Here is a 20,837-nt window from a genome sequence, read left to right as displayed (position 1 = left end):
AATCCGTGACCTGTTGGTTAAAGACCAGCAACCATACCTTGAATATGCACCATACAACGGAGATCACTGAACTAAATTGATTCAACGATAGAATCCTAAAGTTTATCCCACAGTTACGTGGAAAACGTTTCCAAATCACCTTTTTATAACCGATTATTTTAATTTCTTCAAGCGAATTTAAAACTCTTTGTACGAAAGGATATTTTTTCTGCTCCAATTCCTTTTTACTTTACGTGGAGGAAAAACTAAATGCTCAAAGTTATTCGCCTACTAACAGAGCCAAGCCAGGTTTAAACGTTCCAAAGCAAAGCGACTGCCAAGGTCGTTATCATTATCATCGGCAACTGCAGACACATTTGCAACTGTTATCACACCAGCTGATAATGTGATAAGCATTCCATCGTGCCGCTGTTCAAACACGCTCAGAATGGTTCTAATGACAAGCGAGCAGAATGCAGTGGAACATGGAACACATTCATTAGGCTTTCTTTATTGAGGAGGAATTTTCATGTGTGTTAACTCAAAGAAAATTCCCCGCACCATTAACTTTTGAACTGTTGGGATCTTTTAAATGTAACCCTCCATCAAGTAAAACTCAAATTAAACCTCTAAATGCCACAAAAACTACACTAGAGATTTTTCACATCTGTCCAAAGTGGGTACTGTTTGAACAAAAGTAAAATTCTAAATTCAATTCGATGTTTTCATGGATGAAATCTACTAAAAGATCTTTATTTTTCACTATTCTGCTTATCTTATCAAAATCTTCTGTATGAGGTGTCATATGATCAGATGACTGTTTAAAGTCTTTTGCTCACCTATCCCATTTATGAGGAGAAATACATTTTTTACAGGTAGCCTTAGAGGTTTTTCAGTTTTGACGCAGTGTACTGGAAAACTTGAAAGATGCTATTTTTAAAAGGTGTATTCGAAATATTCGTGTAAAATATATCTTCAGATATACTGTATAATATAATATATACAATAATTAACAACTTACAAATCGCTTATTATTTTTTTATTTCATACAATAGTTTTTACTTTAATTTACTATAGTCTGCACTATTTGACATTTCGTACTACAATTCTTAGGTAAAGATTTGTAAACGTCAACGTTTTTTTGTTTTGTTTCTTGATAGTTGTTGAAAAGGTCATAAATACAATTTTAAAACCATTGTTTTTGAAAAACAGTGTTGAAATATGATTGTATAGCAGCTTTCAGGTAGATTCTGTATACAATATTAATTTATTACAATTATTGTTATCATAGTAGCATGTCGTGAAAATTTCCCACATAAATAACTTAACCAAATATGGCATTCATATCTCAAAATACCCCCGTTCTAAAGTTAACATTTATGTTATTTCCTTTTATTACGACATTCAATAAATTAATATTTCTATTGTTACAAAATGTACCTCGTTCTTCCAACCCAGCCAGAAGCTCTATTTATATTTGAAATTGCTGCCTTTAAAATTAATCAAGACAATACAACAAACTCATTGTTTTCTTTCCTCGTTTTAAAATAATCTCCTTCTCACTCTTTATCTTTTTATTATCTTCTCTGACTAACTTATCAGCCTTTTCAATCCTATCATCGTCATTTCCCTTAGTCTTTTTCGTATACACCACAATACATACACAATTCCGTAAGTAAAGAACACAAACTTATAATTATATTTCAGAAATTAGATTATATTTGCTACAAAATGGCTACCTCAGAAGATATTTGTGAATTTTCTACCCAATTTGTGGTCCCCCTTTTTATTTATTCAGAGAATTTTTACCTCAACCTATTCTAAAATGTTATGAAAAACGTTTACTACTAATTTTCAATGTATCTACTTCTTTAATATTAACTGAATCGAAAGTTTGTATACCGATTTATCAAAAATCTAATCTGTTCTAATTCGTTCGATTGTCAAATTTTTTTTCGTCTTTTTTATATGGAATTGGATGGTTAAACGGGTCAACGTTTTGATGTAGCTAGTTTTGTAATACGTTAAATCACAGTCCAAAATGAATACAACGCATTTACTGAAATCTGTTATCTTACATTTAAATGTATATGGAATATTTATAATGTCACTGCTTAGTTTTAAAATAAACAGACCACCCACTTCCTCCATACCTGTAGACTTTCGAATCGGTGATTAATATACCATTCTCTGACGTTTATATTAAACAATATCTATAATCTTTTTCTTTAAAAATATGAGGCATAAATAAATACTCTTTTTGATAATCTCTAAAAAGGAATACACAAATTTAAATATTTTTTTCATATTAGATAAGACAAATGACGTTTTAAAAGGAGACTTCGTAATTTTAAGCATTTATTTGGATTGCAATTTCGTGTAAACATGTACAATACGGTGTTTGTCAACTAAAATTATAAATACTCGTCGTACAGAGATTTTGAAGAAATACATAAATATTTGTTCAAAATTTAAAAACAAACTATGAGTGAGCAAAGTCTCCAATATTTTATTTTACTATTTGTAGGCAAGAATTCGTTTTATTTTAAAGAACTTACTCCTTAAAAATTCAATATCTCAAAGAAAATAATGTTTATGGTCAATTACAACTTTCTGTAAATGTAATCGGATATCTTTTTTTATACAGGAGCTTTCAAGAAAAAAATAGTGTTAACAAATTTGAGGTTATTCGTAAAATCCGTTTCAGAAATAGAAAAAATGAAAACACGTTAAAATGAATGAACGGTGAACTTTTTCAACCCGTGAAAGGAGGCCATTTATTTATTTAATAAAATTTGTGGTTACGTAATTTCTATTCGTGCTGCTTTTTGATAGTTTTAAAGACGAAAATTACAAAATGTTTATATTTTGTTTTTACAACATTTTTTAGTACACATTTTTTTGCAACAATTCAGTACAGATTCGAAAAACGATTACGCTAATGTAATTTTCTTAATATTTGTATATTACATACTATTAAACAGTGAACACGAACATTTTCATACAAACCCAGACCTTCTAGTTTAAAAATATAAAAGGTTAGTGTTGTAACGGCATTGGCGGCGTAAAAGGCTCATCATTCCTTGCCAACAATAATGGAATGTGACGTCACTGTAAGTTGCGCCGTTTGCCGCCAGGAGCGCTGTTCTCTGCCGGAAGTGGAAATTAGTCCAATTCGCGGTCAAGTCTCTCTGGCGCTTCGGCGTTTGTAATTGTAATTGCTCAGTCTTTTCAGTTTACTGTTTGTAGTTTGTGTTATAAATGTTTTTCTTCGAATCAAAAATGTGAGTACAGTCGTTAATTATTAGACATTTGTCATTAAATGTTTTAAATGTGTTGTTTTACTTAAACAACCATTTTACTTAGCCATGTGTTCTGTGGATCAGTATATACGAAATAATAATTTTATTATTAGTTCTAACAATTAATGGGCTAAAATATTAAAATAAACATCCTATAACTGTCACCAATTTGTATAGAAAGATTAGAGATTGCTTGAGTTACAATCCTTAGATTTTTTAAAATTATAGATTGGCAACTCGTATTGTACCTTCACAAACAAAATATGCTATCCAATTAAATATAGTTCAGGCTCAGAATAAAAACTACTAAACTTGCTTCTTATAAATTTATCAATAATAAAAAAAGAGATTATTAAGACCACCCCTATTTTGTAATAAGGTTATGTTTCCACTGTGCGCGATTGTTGCCTCAAATAGCTCAGTCCTTATCGGATGAAGCAATCTTTTCTGATAACGCTGATAATGTTTTATCAGTATATTGGTAAGAAAAAAATATGCAAACCTTATAAACTAAAAATTGCTGCTTTTAAGGGGAGTTGGTTGACAAAAAATCTAAAAAAAAAAACAAAAAACTTTTATTTGCTTTTTTTAATCTTTAGACTCCCCTGTTTAAATTTGGTGCAATTTTTTTTCAAATCGGCCAACAACAATATCACATCCAAATATAACATTATGTAAATGGCTTCAGCATATTTTGGCTATGTATATGCAATCTTTAAAAGAGTTTTCTGAAAATTCTTGTTTCTCTTTGTTTAGGAACACGTTTCTCTAGAACCACTCAACTTATTTTGATAATTTCTTTTAAATTTTGTTCCTCGTAATTAGAGCAATGTTTATAGCACAGCAAATTGTTGTATGTAGTCTAATAATAATTTAAAAAAAGTTATTTATTTAAAAATTGATAAAAGTTGACTTTTATTAAAAAAAATATTTTTAATATTTAAATTTATGCTATTGAAATTTGCTGTGCTGTAAATGTAGATAATAAATAGCACATTTAAAAAAACCTTATCTTGATATGTTTATTGGTTATTGAGAAACATGTTCCTAAACTTATCTAATTTAACATGTGCGCTATATAGTCAACCGACTCCCCAAAAATATTCAAAAATAAGTAAATTAATTAATATTGCGTAACTGACGTCAGTATTCTGACAGTATAACTGGATGGCTCAGAATAAAAATGTTATTCCTTCATGAAATTTGAATATCCTCTCTCTCTCTCACCAGCCTCTTCTTACTGTAGTTATCCCAAACATTCTTTTATATTATCAGTTTACATTTTTAAACGTTTAGTCTATGAATGACTATAGTCTAATTGTATACAGGGTGTCCAAAAAGTCCCGGGTCGGTTAAATATTTTTCAAAATACTTTAAATAGAGCTACAAAACCTTAAACAAAGTTACTGGACATAAAAATCTATTTTATCACATATTCAGTGATCCGCTACTTCCTCAGGGGGGCGGCCCGCTAGGAGTCAGAAGAAAATCTTAAATATAAGCATAGGTTGATATGCATATCAAATTAAAGGTCTATATTAGTAGAGTACAGAGCCGCAAACCTGACCTCAAACGGACAACCGAGTCAAAAATGACAGCTGTTCAAAGATGGCTAAGAGTTTGCAACTTAGGTTAATGTAACAAAATACACTGATGAGCTTTTTGATTTTAACTTTACTAACCCAAAACTGTTTACAATTTAATGAGTTATTCAAATGACCCTCAAACACCTCAAGAAACACCTCATGTCCATTTTTTAATGTTAGGAAAGTTAAAGTCAAAAATCTCATCAGTGTATTTTGTTACATTAACCTAAGTTGCAAACTCTAGCCATCTTTGAACGGCTGTCATTTTTGACTCGGTCATCCGTTTGAGGTCGGGTTTGCGGCTTTGTACTCTACTAATAAAGACCTTTAATTTGATATGCATATCAACCTATGCTTACATTTTGCTCGAAGTTTTTGCATTTAATCGTTAAGCAATGTTTTAAAACGTTACAAACACCGGTGATAGCGGTATATAAATTAATCGTATTAGATTTTAATCCTGATCACCTTGAAATGACAAAATTGTAATCATACTGTTTCGAGAATTGTTCATTGTTGTTTTCCGGTGACAATTTCTCTTGAATACGAAAAAATGATCCTAGAATTAAATTGATTTTAAGTTACTGTTTGTGGTTGCATAAGTTTGTATTGATTAGTAAATAAATTTAAAAAAACCTTTTAGTACTTCTCGAGGAAAGTGTACCCATTTTAAACAATTTTGTAACCATGTTTAATGAAAAGCGGTTACAGAGTACATGAAATTACTTAAGGAAGTGACATATTATTACTTAACAAAACGACTATTTTTTAATGATATATGATTTTAATAAGTAAGTTACATATTTTAAAATCAATACCTTATGCATGTATATAGACGTCTAATTTTATATAATAACATGCCATTTCTTTCAGTATGACTTTACATCCTTACATTCAGCTATTTTCCGTGCGCCAAATTACTACTTGAATTGCAATTGCCTCCTAAAATATTTAGTTTTTGATTATCCTGTTTTCAAAGAAGACATTTTCGGGAGCTGTGACTGTGAAAATACTAAAAAGTAACACGACTGAAAACCAATTTAACCGTTTTAATGTGTTAGAAAACATTACTTTATAAAACGGATTAATTCAAGTATACTTATATGAATCGTCATATGTATTCAAAATAATGTTTTAGTCCACTGATGAAAAAATGTTCAGCAACTGTGGATAAAAGATAACTGTGGAATATAACCTTTAAAGCAGTTTATGTATTACTGGCTATCTTTTAACTGGCTCTTAGGGATACTTATGAAATATAAATAACACCTATTTTGATTTATACCAAATATAAATTTAGGGAAATATTATAAACTTGATGAGCATAGGGTGGAAATTATCGTTATTTTATCGTTATTCGTAAACTAGGTGCGTACACAATAATTTAATTATATGGATAATTAGAGTACATATCGGTCTTAAGCTCTACTATAGGCTACAGTATACGTATTGCTTGAAAATTTAAAATACAAACAAAAAAAAATGTCCTAAGGATCAGATTTATTATTCGTTTATATGTAAAAAGTCGACATTTCAGGGAAATTGCAAAATTATCTTTCATATTCTTCTACGTAGCCTATACATCTGATCGTATGTATCGTTGCATAGGCGAGAAATCATTCAACAAAGGGCGTAAAATTCACTGTGAACGTTAACTAAGATTACAATTTATATAAACATGTGATTATCGTAATATTCGAATGTCAAGAATCGAAACTAATCGTTATCCAAAACGTATAGAAATATTAAGTAGCCTACGTTGGTTTGATATTATCAACAATTTATACAAACCAGTGATTATCGTAATATTTTAATGTCAGGAATCGAAAACAATCATTATCGAAAACGTACAGAAAAATTACGTTTGTTGATTTGATATAATCGACAATTTATACAAACATCAGTGATTATAGTAATATTCGAATGCCAATAATCGAAACCAATCGTTTTCCGAAACGAATAGAAATATTAAGTACGTTGATTTGATATCATCGACAATTTTACAAACATCAGTGGTAATCGTAATATTCGAATGTCAAGAATCGAAACCAATCGTTATCAAAAACGTACAGAAAAATTACATACGTTGATTTGATAGCCTATTAGCAACAATTTATACAAACCAGTGATTATCGTAATAATCGAATGCCAAGAATCGAAACCAATCGTTATCGAAAACGTACAGAAAAATTACGTACTTAGATTTTATACCATCAACAATTTTTACAAACGTCAGTGATTATCGTAATATTCGAATGTCAAGAATCGAAACCAATCGTTATCCAAAACGAATAGAAAGATTACGAACGTTGATGTGATATTTTCAGCCTTTCCCAGCCCAAACAAATATTTTGTAGAAGTTTTGAGAAAATTATTTTTTTTACGTTCCAAATCATGAATGTAATTATAACACACCCTGTGTAAAACAGAAAGTAAAAGTCAACGATGGCAGTCTTGGTACTTTCTATGTGGAAAATGTTTGTACCACTAGACTGACGTTTTGGCTCCACTCTCAAGGTCCTCTAAGGGGTGCCAACTGCCACATTGTAAGGCTTTAACCCTCAGACATGCACGCGAGTATACTCAAGTTGGCAGCCCTGGCTGGCGAAAAATAGTCCTCACTCGCTCCGTGTAAATTAGTGACGTCCATTTGGCAACGCTGTCACCCATCATGTGAATACACCAAGTACAATATTCGTGAAAACTACCCTTATTTATGGTGATAACAGGAAGGGATCGTTATGACAAAAAGGTTTTACGAATATATACTTCACAAAAAACTCATTTCACCCATTTTACAAAAAATTACTGCGATCATAAAAAAACAGTCTGATTATTTTTTAATATTATAAAAAATTATATTACACATATTAATCCGTTCTACACATCTCACGGTGCCCATTAAAAAAATAATATTTACACATATACACATATTATTCCGTTCTACACATGTCACAGTACACATTATAAAAATAATATTACACGTATTATTCCGTTCTACACATGTCACGGTACACATTATAAAAATAATATTACACATATTATTCCGTTCTACACATGTCACGGTACACATTATAAAAAACAATATTACACACATTTACACATATTATTCCGTTCTACACATGTCACAGTACACATTATAAAAATAATATTACACATATTATTCCGTTCTACACATGTCACGGTACACATTATAAAAAATAATATTACACACACATATTATTCCGTTCTACACATGTCACGGTACACATTATAAAAATAATATTACACATATTATTCCGTTCTACACATGTCACAGTACACATTATAAAAATAATATTACACGTTTACACATATTATTCCGTTCTACACATGTCACGGTACACATTATAAAAAATAATATTACACATATTATTCCGTTCTACACATGTCACAGTACACATTATAAAAATAATATTACACGTTTACACATATTATTCCGTTCTACACATGTCACAGTACACATTATAAAAATAATATTACACATATTATTCCGTTCTACACATGTCACGGTACACATTATAAAAAATAATATTTACACATATTATTCCGTTCTACACATGTCACGGTACACATTATAAAAATAATATTACACATATTATTCCGTTCTACACATGTCACAGTACACATTATAAAAATAATATTACACATTTTACACATATTATTCCGTTCTACACATGTCACGGTACACATTATAAAAATAATATTACACATAATACATATTATTCCGTTCTACACATGTCACGGTACACATTATAAAAAATAATATTACACATTTACACATATTATTCCGTTCTACACATGTCACGGTACACATTATAAAAATAATATTACACATATTATTCCGTTCTACACATGTCACGGTACACATTATAAAAATAATATTACACATACACATATTATTCCGTTCTACACATGTCACAGTACACATTATAAAAATAATATTACACATATTATTCCGTTCTACACATGTCACAGTACACATTATAAAAATAATATTACACATATTATTCCGTTCTACACATGTCACGGTACACATTATAAAAATAATATTACACATATTATTCCGTTCTACACATGTCATAGTACACATTATAAAAAATAATATTACACGTTTACACATATTATTCCGTTCTACACATGTCACGGTACACATTATAAAAAATAATATTACACATTTACACATATTATTCCGTTCTACACATCCCCGGTGCACTTTGGCGGCAAAAAGTATACACTGTTCTATTGATTACCTTTATGAACTATATCGTAAACTAAAACACTCCAATTTAATTTTGTTATATTATATGATTTAATACATCGAAAAAATTAATTTGTAGAATATTTTTTACGTTGGTTATGTTATAAAATTATATAGAACATCTTTTATAATGACCACTATATTTTTCCTTTCTTAATTTTGTTCGCCGATGTAGAAATTTCATTTTTAAATATTTTAAAAATACTTGCAAAATTCACTAAATGTGCTTGATGTAGATTTTGCGCAAACGTTTAGGTAGCTAGGCTACTTATAATGTTGTTTCAATTGTTTTGTTCTCTAAAAGTGCATTAAATATAATACTTAATATAGTCGAAAAGTATATATTAACTGAGTATATTAAAATAAACTTTTACTTTATCTTTATAAACCACAGTAAATGTTTACTTGAAATACTTAAATGTGCTAGCAAATTTAAAATTAGTTTTTCGTTTCTATTTTCTATTATATACATTCTTTGGTATAAAATGGAAATCCTTTGTTTCCTGTGTTATACCAGTTATACCATTCTAATGTTCACTCTTCAGTGGTAATTTCCTTACTACTTCACTGAAATATTTTTTCTAGCTACATATTTATATTAAAGATATAAAATATATTTAATGTTAGTAAAAATGGGGTTTCCCGAAAAATAAAAAAGTACATGAAAAAAGTAACGTGACTACTATAACATCTCATTTGGCTGAAACTTTATGAAAAACTAGCCATAGTTGCATAAAATATTGGAAAGGACGTGCATATTTATCTAAATTATACTAAAGATCCTCAAAATGTTTTAAACATAAATGTAAAGAAGGGAACAAACCACATTTTTGAGCAATTTTAATATTAAATACAAAACACTTATCAAAATTACAACTATAAACTTAACACACGTTTAAGTGTTCAAAATGGTTTATTTATTTATTTGTTTAGAGGTTATTAAATTGTACACTGAAGATGGACGAAACACGTGTGTCTACAAAATAAGATGTTTTAACAGGGGTTTAGTTCCTTATTTTTATATTAATAAAAGATTACATTATTGACAGAATGTACTAGTCATAACGTTTAGGTTACTTGACCATTAATTTATCCTATCTCCCAAATTGAAGTTTTATACACGAGGATAGTAAAATATTAAAAATTTAAAAATATTTTTAGTTGCCAGCCTATTGTCAAATATCCCGACTGCTCAAAATTATGTACCTAATATTTCAATCAAATAACGGGATTTTCGCAAAATATATTTAACGAAAGTACTGTAAAACACGCGTAATATTTTGTAAATATTGCAGAAAAGAATAAACTACCGGTACCAAGAACTACTGTTGATGTACTGTTCATAATTGCTTATCTCTGAACACTAATTGGCATAAAAACATGGCAGTAACACTTTAAAGGCACAGTACATAATTACCTCTTTTAGATCTCGCAAATACGTCCATTTCTTTGCTTCAAGGGGAGGGGGAAATTTCTGTCAGATACCTAATGGGCGCCACCCGTCCTATTGCGCATATAAGTGATGAGAGATGGGCTAAATCAGTACATACCTGTAACCGTTACTTCTGATACCGTTACTTGGCGATGCTGAGTACAAATACTGGTATAAATAATGGATACTTGAAATCAGTATTTCCGTACTAGTAACGTTTTAGATACTAGATACTTTAAATCAATATTACCTAACTTGTTACGATTTAAACACTGGATACTTAAAATCAGTAATTCCGTACTGGTAACGCTTTAAACACTGGATACTTTAAGTCTATTTCCGTACTGGTAACGCTAATACTGGATACTTGAAATCAGTATTTCCTTGTTACGATTTAAATACTGGATACTTTAAATCAGTATTTCCGTACTGGTAACGTTTTAGATACTAGATACTTTAGTTCAGTATTTCAGTATTTGTAACGTTTTAAACACTGGATACTTGAAATCAGTATTTCCGTACTGGTAACGTTTTAGATACTAGATACTTTAGTTCAGTATTTCAGTATTTGTAACGTTTTAAATACTGAATACTTGAAATCAGTATCTCCTTACTTGCTACGATTTAAATACTGGATACTTGAAATCAGTATTTCCGTACTGGTAACGTTTTAGATACTAGATACTTTAGTTCAGTATTTCAGTATTTGTAACGTTTTAAACACTGGATACTTGAAATCAGTATTTCCGTACTGGTAACGTTTTAGATACTAGATAATTTAGATCAGTATTTCAGTATTTGTAACGTTTTAAACACTGGATACTTGAAATCAGAATGTCCCGTACTGGTAACGTTTTAGATACTAGATACTTTAGTTCAGTATTTCAGTATTTGTAACGTTTTAAATACTGGATACTTGAAATCAGTATCTTCTTACTTGCTACGATTTAAATACTGGATACTTGAAATCAGTATCTTCTTACTTGCTACGATTTAAATACTGGATACTTGAAATCAGTATTTCCGTACTGGTAACGTTTTAGATACTAGATACTTTAGTTCAGTATTTCAGTATTTGTAACCTTTTAAATACTGGATACTTGAAATCATTATTTCCGTACTGGTAACGTTTTAAATACTGGATACTTGAAATCAGTATTTCCTTCCTGGTAACGTTTTAGATACTAGGTACTTTAGTTCAGTATTTCAGTATTTGTAACGTTTTAAATACTGGATACTTGAAATCAGTATTCCGTACTGGTAACGTTTTAGATACTAGATACTTTAGTTCAGTATTTCAGTATTTGTAACGTTTTAAATACTGGATACTTGAAATCACTATCTCCTTACTTGCTACGATTTAAATACTGGATACTTGAAATCAGTATTTCCGTACTGGTAACGTTTTAGATACTAGATAATTTAGATCAGTATTTCAGTATTTGTAACGTTTTAAACACTGGATACTTGAAATCAGAATGTCCGTACTGGTAACGTTTTAGATACTAGATACTTTAGTTCAGTATTTCAGTATTTGTAACGTTTTAAATACTGAATACTTGAAATCAGTATCTCCTTACTTGCTACGATTTAAATACTGGATACTTGAAATCAGTATTTCCGTACTGGTAACGTTTTAGATACTAGATACTTTAGTTCAGTATTTCAGTATTTGTAACGTTTTAAAACACTGGATACTTGAAAATCAGTATTTCCGTACTGGTAACGTTTTAGATACTAGATAATTTAGATCAGTATTTCAGTATTTGTAACGTTTTAAACACTGGATACTTGAAATCAGAATGTCCGTACTGGTAACGTTTTAGATACTAGATACTTTAGTTCAGTATTTCAGTATTTGTAACGTTTTAAATACTGGATACTTGAAATCAGTATCTCCTTACTTGCTACGATTTAAACACTGGATACTTGAAATCAGTATTTCCGTACTGGTAACGTTTTAGATACTAGATACTTTTGTTCAGTATTTCAGTATGTGTAACATTTTAAATACTGGATACTTGAAATCAGTATTTCAGTATGTGTAACATTTTAAATACTGGATACTTGAAATCAGTATTTCAGTATTTGTAACGTTTTAAATACTGGATACTTGAAATCAGTATTTCCGTACTGGTAACGTTTTAGATACTAGATACTTTTGTTCAGTATTTCAGTATGTGTAACATTTTAAATACTGGATACTTGAAATCAGTATTTCAGTATGTGTAACATTTTAAATACTGGATACTTGAAATCAGTATTTCCGTACTGGTAACGTTTTAGATACTAGATACTTTTGTTCAGTATTTCAGTATGTGTAACATTTTAAATACTGGATACTTGAAATCAGTATTTCCGTACTGGTAACGTTTTAGATACTAGATACTTTTGTTCAGTATTTCAGTATGTGTAACGTTTTAAATACTGGATATCTAATCAGTATTTCAGTTTTTGTAACGTTTTAAATCTCGATACTTTAAATCAGTATCGAACACACAGTTTTGTAAACGCTTTGATTTAATTAATAGTATTCAAGAGTGCAACGTTATTTTGTAAAAAGTTTATAAACATATTTTATTATTACTAAACATTTTATACTTTTTGAGATGTAATTAATGAGTTGTGCGATAAATTGCTTCTTTGAATAGAGTCAAATGGGCTGTTACACTGGGTATTCTTTAAGGTTATGAAAATAAAATTCTATTTTACAAGTAATTTTAATTTTCTTTGCTGCATTTTTTGTATATTAACACAATTTTGTATTGAGAAAAAATTAAATAAGCTCTCATTTGAAGTAAAAACATAAAATATCTAATCATAGTTTACATAATTAAACACTTTTAACTCAATGTATTATTAAACGGTTTAGTTTTCTTTAAAACAATATATTATTACCCAAAAATAATTCAAGAAGATCACACTGACACCGGGATTGATAAGTGATTTAAATTGTGAAGTAACAATATTTTGCAGTTGGAGCGTTATGATCGCGGTATTTATTTTGTAGTTGTCAGCCTCAAATCAGTATTTCAGTACTTGGTATCAGTGAGGATATGAGTACTTCAGGACTAGTAAAGTAATCAGTACGAGAAAATATAAGTATCTAGTAACTTATATTGAGTACTAGATACAAAGTATCTGTCATCAGTATTTTTGGTTCTCATTAACCGTTACAGAAAAGTAACCGTTACAAAGTACTGATTACTGAAATACCGTCTCACCTCTAGGCACGACGTTTTGCACACAAACCACCAAAGTACTAATTCGTCATCTAAATACGGGAAGAGCTCTAGTCCAAATAATGGAAGAATGCCTTTCAACATTTCCTTTGGAAGTCCCAATATTTAATACCTTAGTCATTCCTATTCTGGCTCTCTGCAGTTTTAAAATGTTAACAAATACTTTTAGTTAGTTTCGCTCTTAAATTTATGGTGCTAATTAAAGTTGACACCGTTAGAAATATTGAAGATTTAATGTAGTTTTATACATCAATAATAAGATATTCCATGTGAAAAGGGACAGGATCATAATTCCTTCCTCTATGTGACAGAAGAAACTGTCGAATCTTCGGTGGTGATAAATAAATTCGATTTATTTGAAATAAATTTCATTAATATAGTTAAATCAGAGCGTATTAACCTATAGGCGTGTTTATAAACTTCAAATGTTTTAATTTTTGGGTTAAAATAATGTATAAGAGAGAGAGAGAGAGAGAGATCAGGGGAGTTAAGGGATCTATTTCGTACACCCCAGCGGAGTAAGTGCAAAGTAGTGCCGATTTAAACAACGTCTAAACGTACTTGCTGTTTATCATATCATTAGTCAGTGGTGTGTTATATAGAGAGGAGGATGTCAAAAGTAAGTACAGCAATTGTCCATCTTTATTTAGTATTAACCCGGTTTTTAATTATATAGACAAATATTTGAATAGTTATGGTTTTTCAAATAAACAGTAATGTATTGTGTACACTGATTACGTGTTATTGAAATCCCTTTCGGTTCCATTTAGATTAGGTTAGGTTGACTTTTGTACTCTTCAGAGTTAGGGTTTACTTCAAAATTAATTTAGCACGCTTATACCAACTCAATTATATATACAAATAACTGGGATATGATTTACGTTGCGTGTGTTTTAAATAATCGGAGATTGGTTATTATTTACTATGACGGTAAATTACAAGATGTGTGGCAGTACTTTTTTTATGTTAGCCTACGTATTTTGAGCAATGGGACTGGCCTAACAATTATGTATGGGGAATAAAAGTTTCATAATGAAAATGCCTAGTGAGATGATAAAACCATTTGAATTTATTCGAAGGCGACAGACAGTTGTCACTAAAACAAAATATGATATGCTTAGGTTACATTTTAACAACATACGAGTATTTGGCATGTCTAGTTTAGTTGTTTTCGTATCGTAGTGGTATTTATTTGTCGATGAATGCAAGAAATATCAGTTTATTTTGGTTTTGTTCACCAAAATAAGATTAATTTGTCCTGGATTTGATTTGCGGGGCCTCAAATTCATATTTCGTTTCAGAACGGATCGGGGTAGCCTAGCCTAATCGTAGTTTTTTCAAAGATGTGTACATTGACTGCATCAGGCTAGTATTTTTCCATGTAGGGCCTACAACTGTTACGTTTTGTTTGAGTCCAGAATGAGATGTATGACTTTTCGTAAATTGTTTGAAAGGATTACAACAGTCACAATAGTGAGTAGTACCAAGTTGATCTGTGTTAGTATTAGATTAAAAATGTTCGAAAATCTGTTCACGAATGCCTAAGACACAAAAATATATAAATTAGGTTAAGTTAATAATTTCCTAGGTACCTGAGAAATCCAAAATTTCGACCGTAACTAATATCTAAGTTTGAATTCGTTTACAGAATGGAATTCTTGAAATATTTTGTCCCCATTATGTGGAAGCCATCTTTCAAGCTCAAGTTCAAAAGATCTTTATTCTGAGGATAACAAAATCTTTAATCTTTAGTTAACAGATGATGTTACCATTGCAGTTTCAATCGAAATATTGCTTTTTTGAATGTTCTACATTTTATTTATGTGTTCTCTGTGTACTAGCCTGTCTTGGAATGTATTGGATTACTAGAATCGGTGGTGTAGAGTTACTGTACATAATTAGCCTATATTCGAGAAATAATTCTTGTATTGGGTCAAAACAAACAGGTTTCTTGTACAAAACAAATATGTCCTTTCCTCGTGCATTGAGCATATTCTTGTCCATTTTGTTACAATGGATGTCGTAAACTAACTTAAACTGTCCTTAATCTCATATGAATGTCAGTTAAAAATTATTAACTGAATGCTTTCAAATTGAATAAAACTAGTTACTTAATAATAATTGAATAAAAGTTGGGCATATTCAATGTTCGAAGACAAAGGGCTATAGACATGCAGGGGCAAAGACGACTGGGTAGCAACAAGTACGATCCAACTATCTGACCTTGACGGCGCCATATCCGCCTCTCATCCCTCACTCAGTTCGCGTCCAGTTCTTGTTTGTGGTTGTGTAGTCAGGGGTACCAACTCCCGCCATTACAAGCAATACACTTTTAACCTTAGTAGTTCTTCTTGTGTTCTGTTGTGGCAGTGAAATAAATGAACCTACTGACTGCACCGTACATTCTTAAATAAATCCAGTTACGAATCAGAGGTTTTTTTATTGTTTTCAATAAAAAGTACGTTGCATAAAGGTATAATAAATAGGTTGTTATATTTCTATCTAAGAATTACATTACAGTACAGGTATTAACAGTGATAAATTGTAAAGTAAATAAGGATAGGGATCTTAGGGACCAAAACTCAGATTTGTTTGTTGATGGATAGTAGGCTATTTCTCAGAAATTAAAACACGAAATTACTCGTGTAGTGTCCTATTTAGTAAACAGGCACTTTGTTATTTTTAATTCATATAAGGGTGTATACAATAAAAGTTGTTTACCTCTTGATATCGTTAATTAGAGACTACAGCTGAAGGTCCAGGGCATTCGCCTCGCACACACGTACCTCCGCCCTCACGAGCGCAGACGGTTGGGGGGGGGGGGTGCCAGCTCGGTACCTGCCGTTCTCCGTCCATGAGTCATCTTGTGTCCTAGACCTAGTCCTTCAGTAACATACTTTTTTACACGTTGTTTGGTATCATTTTTCTCGTTGTGATCTTTACAGCCTATACATACTTATCAGTTTAGAGTAAAATTACAAATAACGAAAATCTGGGTTTGGTTCAGTAAATGGACGCGCGCGCGCGCGTGTGTGTGCGTGCGTGCGTGTGTGTGTGTGTGTGCGTGCGCGAATGTGGGCCTTCTTATGCCCAGCGGCATTCCCTACTTAGGAATACATACTGTAGTCGCTCATCAGTTTGACGGGCGACAAGGCTTCCCGCATGGGGTCCATCTCAAAACTGGCAATCTGCCTAACCATCTGCAAGCACGCGAACCGCACACCTAGCCTCATTTCTCGGTAATTGACCGCGGTAACAATCTGTGAAACAGCTCAGGAGTCTCGAAGCGCTTGCGGACATTCCTGACAGCGTGTGGCAGGCATTGGCTTGTTCAGTCTTGAACTGACATCAGCTGTGGATGTAACTTAATCTTGCATCTGATAAGAAACAATTCCTGGAAGTTGTCGAGGGAAATACCCAGTCGAATTGGTTTAAAGATTACCATTCAAACATCTACCTATCACTACTGGAAATTGATGAACCTTCTGTACCGAAAATCAGTTGATGTAACTTTATCTTGCAACTTTCTGATAAGAAACAATTTCTAAATATTGAAGTAGTTGAAAAAATTCGCAATACAATTGGTTTTTAAATTGCCATTCAGACATCTCTGCCAGTCACTACCGGAAACTGATTAAGCGTCTGTATTGAAAATCAGTCGATGTAACTTAATCTTGGATCTGATAAGAGACAATTCCTGAACATCAAAGTAGTCGAGGGAAATACCCAGGCGAATTGGTTTTGAGATTTCTATTCAAAAATCTCTGCCAATCACTGCCGGAAACTGATGAACCTTCTATACCGAAAATCAGTCAATGTAACTTTATCTTGCAACTTTCTGATAAGAAACAATTTATGAATATAGAAGTAGTTGAAAACATTCGCAGCCGAATTGTTTTTGAGATTGCCATTAAAAAATCTCTGCCAGTCACTACCGGAAATTGATGAACCTTCTGTATCGAAAATCAGTGATGTAACTTAATCTTGCATCTGATAAGAAACCATTCCTGAATATCAAAGTAATGGAGGGAAATGCCCAGGCGATTTGATTTTAAGATTAGCGTTTAAACATCTCTGCCAATCACTACCGGAAATTGTTGAACGTTGTTTATCGAAAATCAACAGTTGTAAGATATAACATCCAATAAATTAATTGCAAATACTCATAATTGGGTAGAAATGCTGCTGATGTTTGCCGTAATTTTAAAACACCAATTAAAGAGGTGAAATATACTACGATATTCCTCTCTATAAATTACTAATCCGTTAGAATTTGTTCTTTTTATTCAATCGGTTTTGAAACCTTGAGAGAGCAAGTTTTCAAAACCGATTATTTTTGTTATATAATGTAAAACTAATATTTTAGTCACATCCCTTTAACGTTTTCTGCAAACAGGAAATAATTAAGTTATAAACCTTTGTTATCACAATGCATTTAAAGTAGTATTTCAGGCATTAAATGCTAAATATGCTTGTTTCAGTCATACTCAAATCCATACCAAAGAAAAACTGTTGAAACATAAAAAGACTTTGATTTAATATGTATGTTAAAGATGTGTTGGGATAATGGTGTTTTTTAGTTGCTTACGGAACATAAATATTCTTGATTTTTCAGGTGCGCGACCCAAGACGACGTTACAGCGCAATGCCGGGCAATGGCAAGGTGAAGCATCCCACCCTGGACATCTATCGGCCGCCCAGTGAGTACAGCCCTGCCCTGCAACGAGGGTTCAGTAAGTCTAAGTCTGTCGTGGATGTGCTGCCTGTATCGTGCATCCCTTGTGCTGCCGCTAGATACTGGAGTCAGCTTGGTCCTGTCACCCGATAGGCGGTCTCGCTCCGACTGCGCATGCGCAGTCGAGTGCTCTACCACCTCGCGCATGCGCAGTCGCGTGCTCCCCATCTCGCGCATGCCCAGTTCACTCCCCCCTCCTCGCTCGCACAGCCCCACAGTTTTTAGGTAGAGATGGGAAGTACCGTTATTTGTCAATAACCTATTACCAAAATAACGCGGTTACTTGGTATTACGTTCCAGTAACCTATTACCGTGGTAACATGTTACCAGCCGACCCACGCTAGGTATTAGCATCATGCTGTTACTGAACTGGCGTTATTAAGTTAGGTACAAGCAAACTGAGTCAGACTAAATCTACACGTGTGGGGCTACTTAGACATAGTATACGAAAATTTAACTGTCAGTAACATTGTAATTTTTTGACTGAAAGACTACTCTGAAATATACTAATTATAAAGTGGTTATTTAAAATTTTCACTGCACAAGTCAATGCAGATTTTTGTATTATAGTTTATTATACGAAAACGTAAACTAACTCACTACAATTTAATATTTAGATTAGTAGGCTAATTTTAAATAGACAACGGATTTGTTTTCATTTTTTCCAGAAACAAGTCTACGTCTCTATTTTGATAAATAAGTTTACTTTATTTATTATTATTTATTTCAATTGATATTTTTATTCCCTGTCCCTCCCGCACCATCCAGCTCACTCCACTACGTTATTGGTTTCTCAGTAACATAATACCAGAAAAGCGTTACCAGAACTGGTCCGTTCCTAGCCTCATTGCTTGCACGATAATAGCTTCGGCTGTTACTCAGTAACCTGATTACTGAGTAACCTAATACCAGAAAGACGTTATGAGAACGCCGCAAAATCCTTCAGGCTACCTGTTACTGAAATAACAGGGTGTTACTGGTAATTGGTTACTCAGTAACCAGATTACTGAGTAACCTAATACCAGAAAGACGTTATGAGAACGCCAAATCATTCACACTACCTGTTACTGAAATAACATGGTGTTACTGGTAATAGGTTACTCAGTAACCAGATTACTGAGTAACCAATTACCAGAAAGACGTTATGAGAACGCCGCCAAATCCTTCAGGCTACCTGTTACTGAAATAACAGGGTGTTACTGGTAATAGGTTACCACTGAATAACTATGTTATCGACACGTTATATACCGCCCATCTCTAGTTTGAGGTTTAATGGCCGCCAAGACCCTAGATAAGTGTGGAGTACAAAAGTCCTTATTTGTTGGAGTAGCCACTGTAACTATTGAATGGAGTTTAGAATATTTATTCCTGCCCCGTCTTTCTTTAAAAGTTTGTGTTTTTTTAGAATAGACAGATATTTATAATAGTTAGTAATTTAGTAAGTTCTAACCTGTTGGATGTTGTTTGAACGTTTATTTTTCGGATTTAATGAGCGTCGCTTATTGTGTACATAACTTACTCTAAAATCCTTTAGGTCAAAAATACAATTCGAAGCCTAATAAATTCTCCTGGAAGTGGTCACTAGAAGATGTTCCAACCTCCTGATCCATTTTTCAATAGTTGGAGTTATTCTGTCAAAAAGTGTGTTGCCTCGATTAAGAAAATATATGAATATGTCCTTGTTGTTCTGATCAAGAAAGTACATGTGCGTTGGTCTGAAACGATCACTTTGTTCAAAAAGCGTCTACTTTCAGACGCTGTAATCTATTTCCGGCCCAAGGTATTTCCGGTCTTGTTATTCCACTGAGAAGATAAAACACATGTCTCCCGCATAACAAACACAGCTATGGGGAATAATTGTGTCAAATTACCTTTCTAGGATATTTGAACAAAAAAAAATATAGTTCTTGTAGCGGGTGCGATTTCAAAACCGTATGGTTTTTGTTGATCTTCATTGACAATCTTGTATTTACATGTTGTAACCATAAGACGCTAGTGTGTCAAATTAAATCCTTTCTTGGACATCGGGAAATTGAAAAACAAAAATATAGTTATTCTAGGGGTGGCAACCCCATTTTAACCCCTATGAATGTAGGCATACATGTACCAAATTACATATTTCTGAGAATTTGGAAAGTTGGATAATTAATTACGAATGAGTGAGTGCTTTGTTTTTATATGTAGACATTTGTGCGTATTTTTGTTTGTCGCCACTTAGGCCTATAACGAAGTTTTTTTGAAATATTTTTACAATGAAACATTTTCAATTAATTATGCAATGG

General features: G+C 32.0%; 1 protein-coding gene across 5 annotated transcripts in view; it reads left to right on the top strand.

Annotated features, from left to right (window-relative positions):
- The window catches only part of LOC124367240, a 78,606-nt gene that overhangs the window by 29,086 nt on the left and 28,683 nt on the right, over positions 1–20,837 (top strand). For 2 of the 5 annotated variants that reach the window (XM_046823923.1, XM_046823924.1), the window contains exon 4: positions 18,436–18,553. In XM_046823923.1, coding sequence (XP_046679879.1) covers positions 18,436–18,553 — 118 coding nt within the window. Of the gene's footprint in view, positions 1–3,141; positions 3,264–18,435; positions 18,554–20,837 lie in introns of those variants that run through there. The other 3 variants (XM_046823926.1, XM_046823927.1, XM_046823925.1) reach the window with 3 other exon arrangements.

The sequence above is a fragment of the Homalodisca vitripennis genome, chromosome 8, assembly GCF_021130785.1.
Source record: "Homalodisca vitripennis isolate AUS2020 chromosome 8, UT_GWSS_2.1, whole genome shotgun sequence".
Taxonomy (NCBI): domain Eukaryota; kingdom Metazoa; phylum Arthropoda; class Insecta; order Hemiptera; family Cicadellidae; genus Homalodisca; species Homalodisca vitripennis.
The sequence above is the reverse complement of the archived record's forward strand: the minus strand, read 5'-3'. Positions and strand labels throughout refer to the sequence as shown.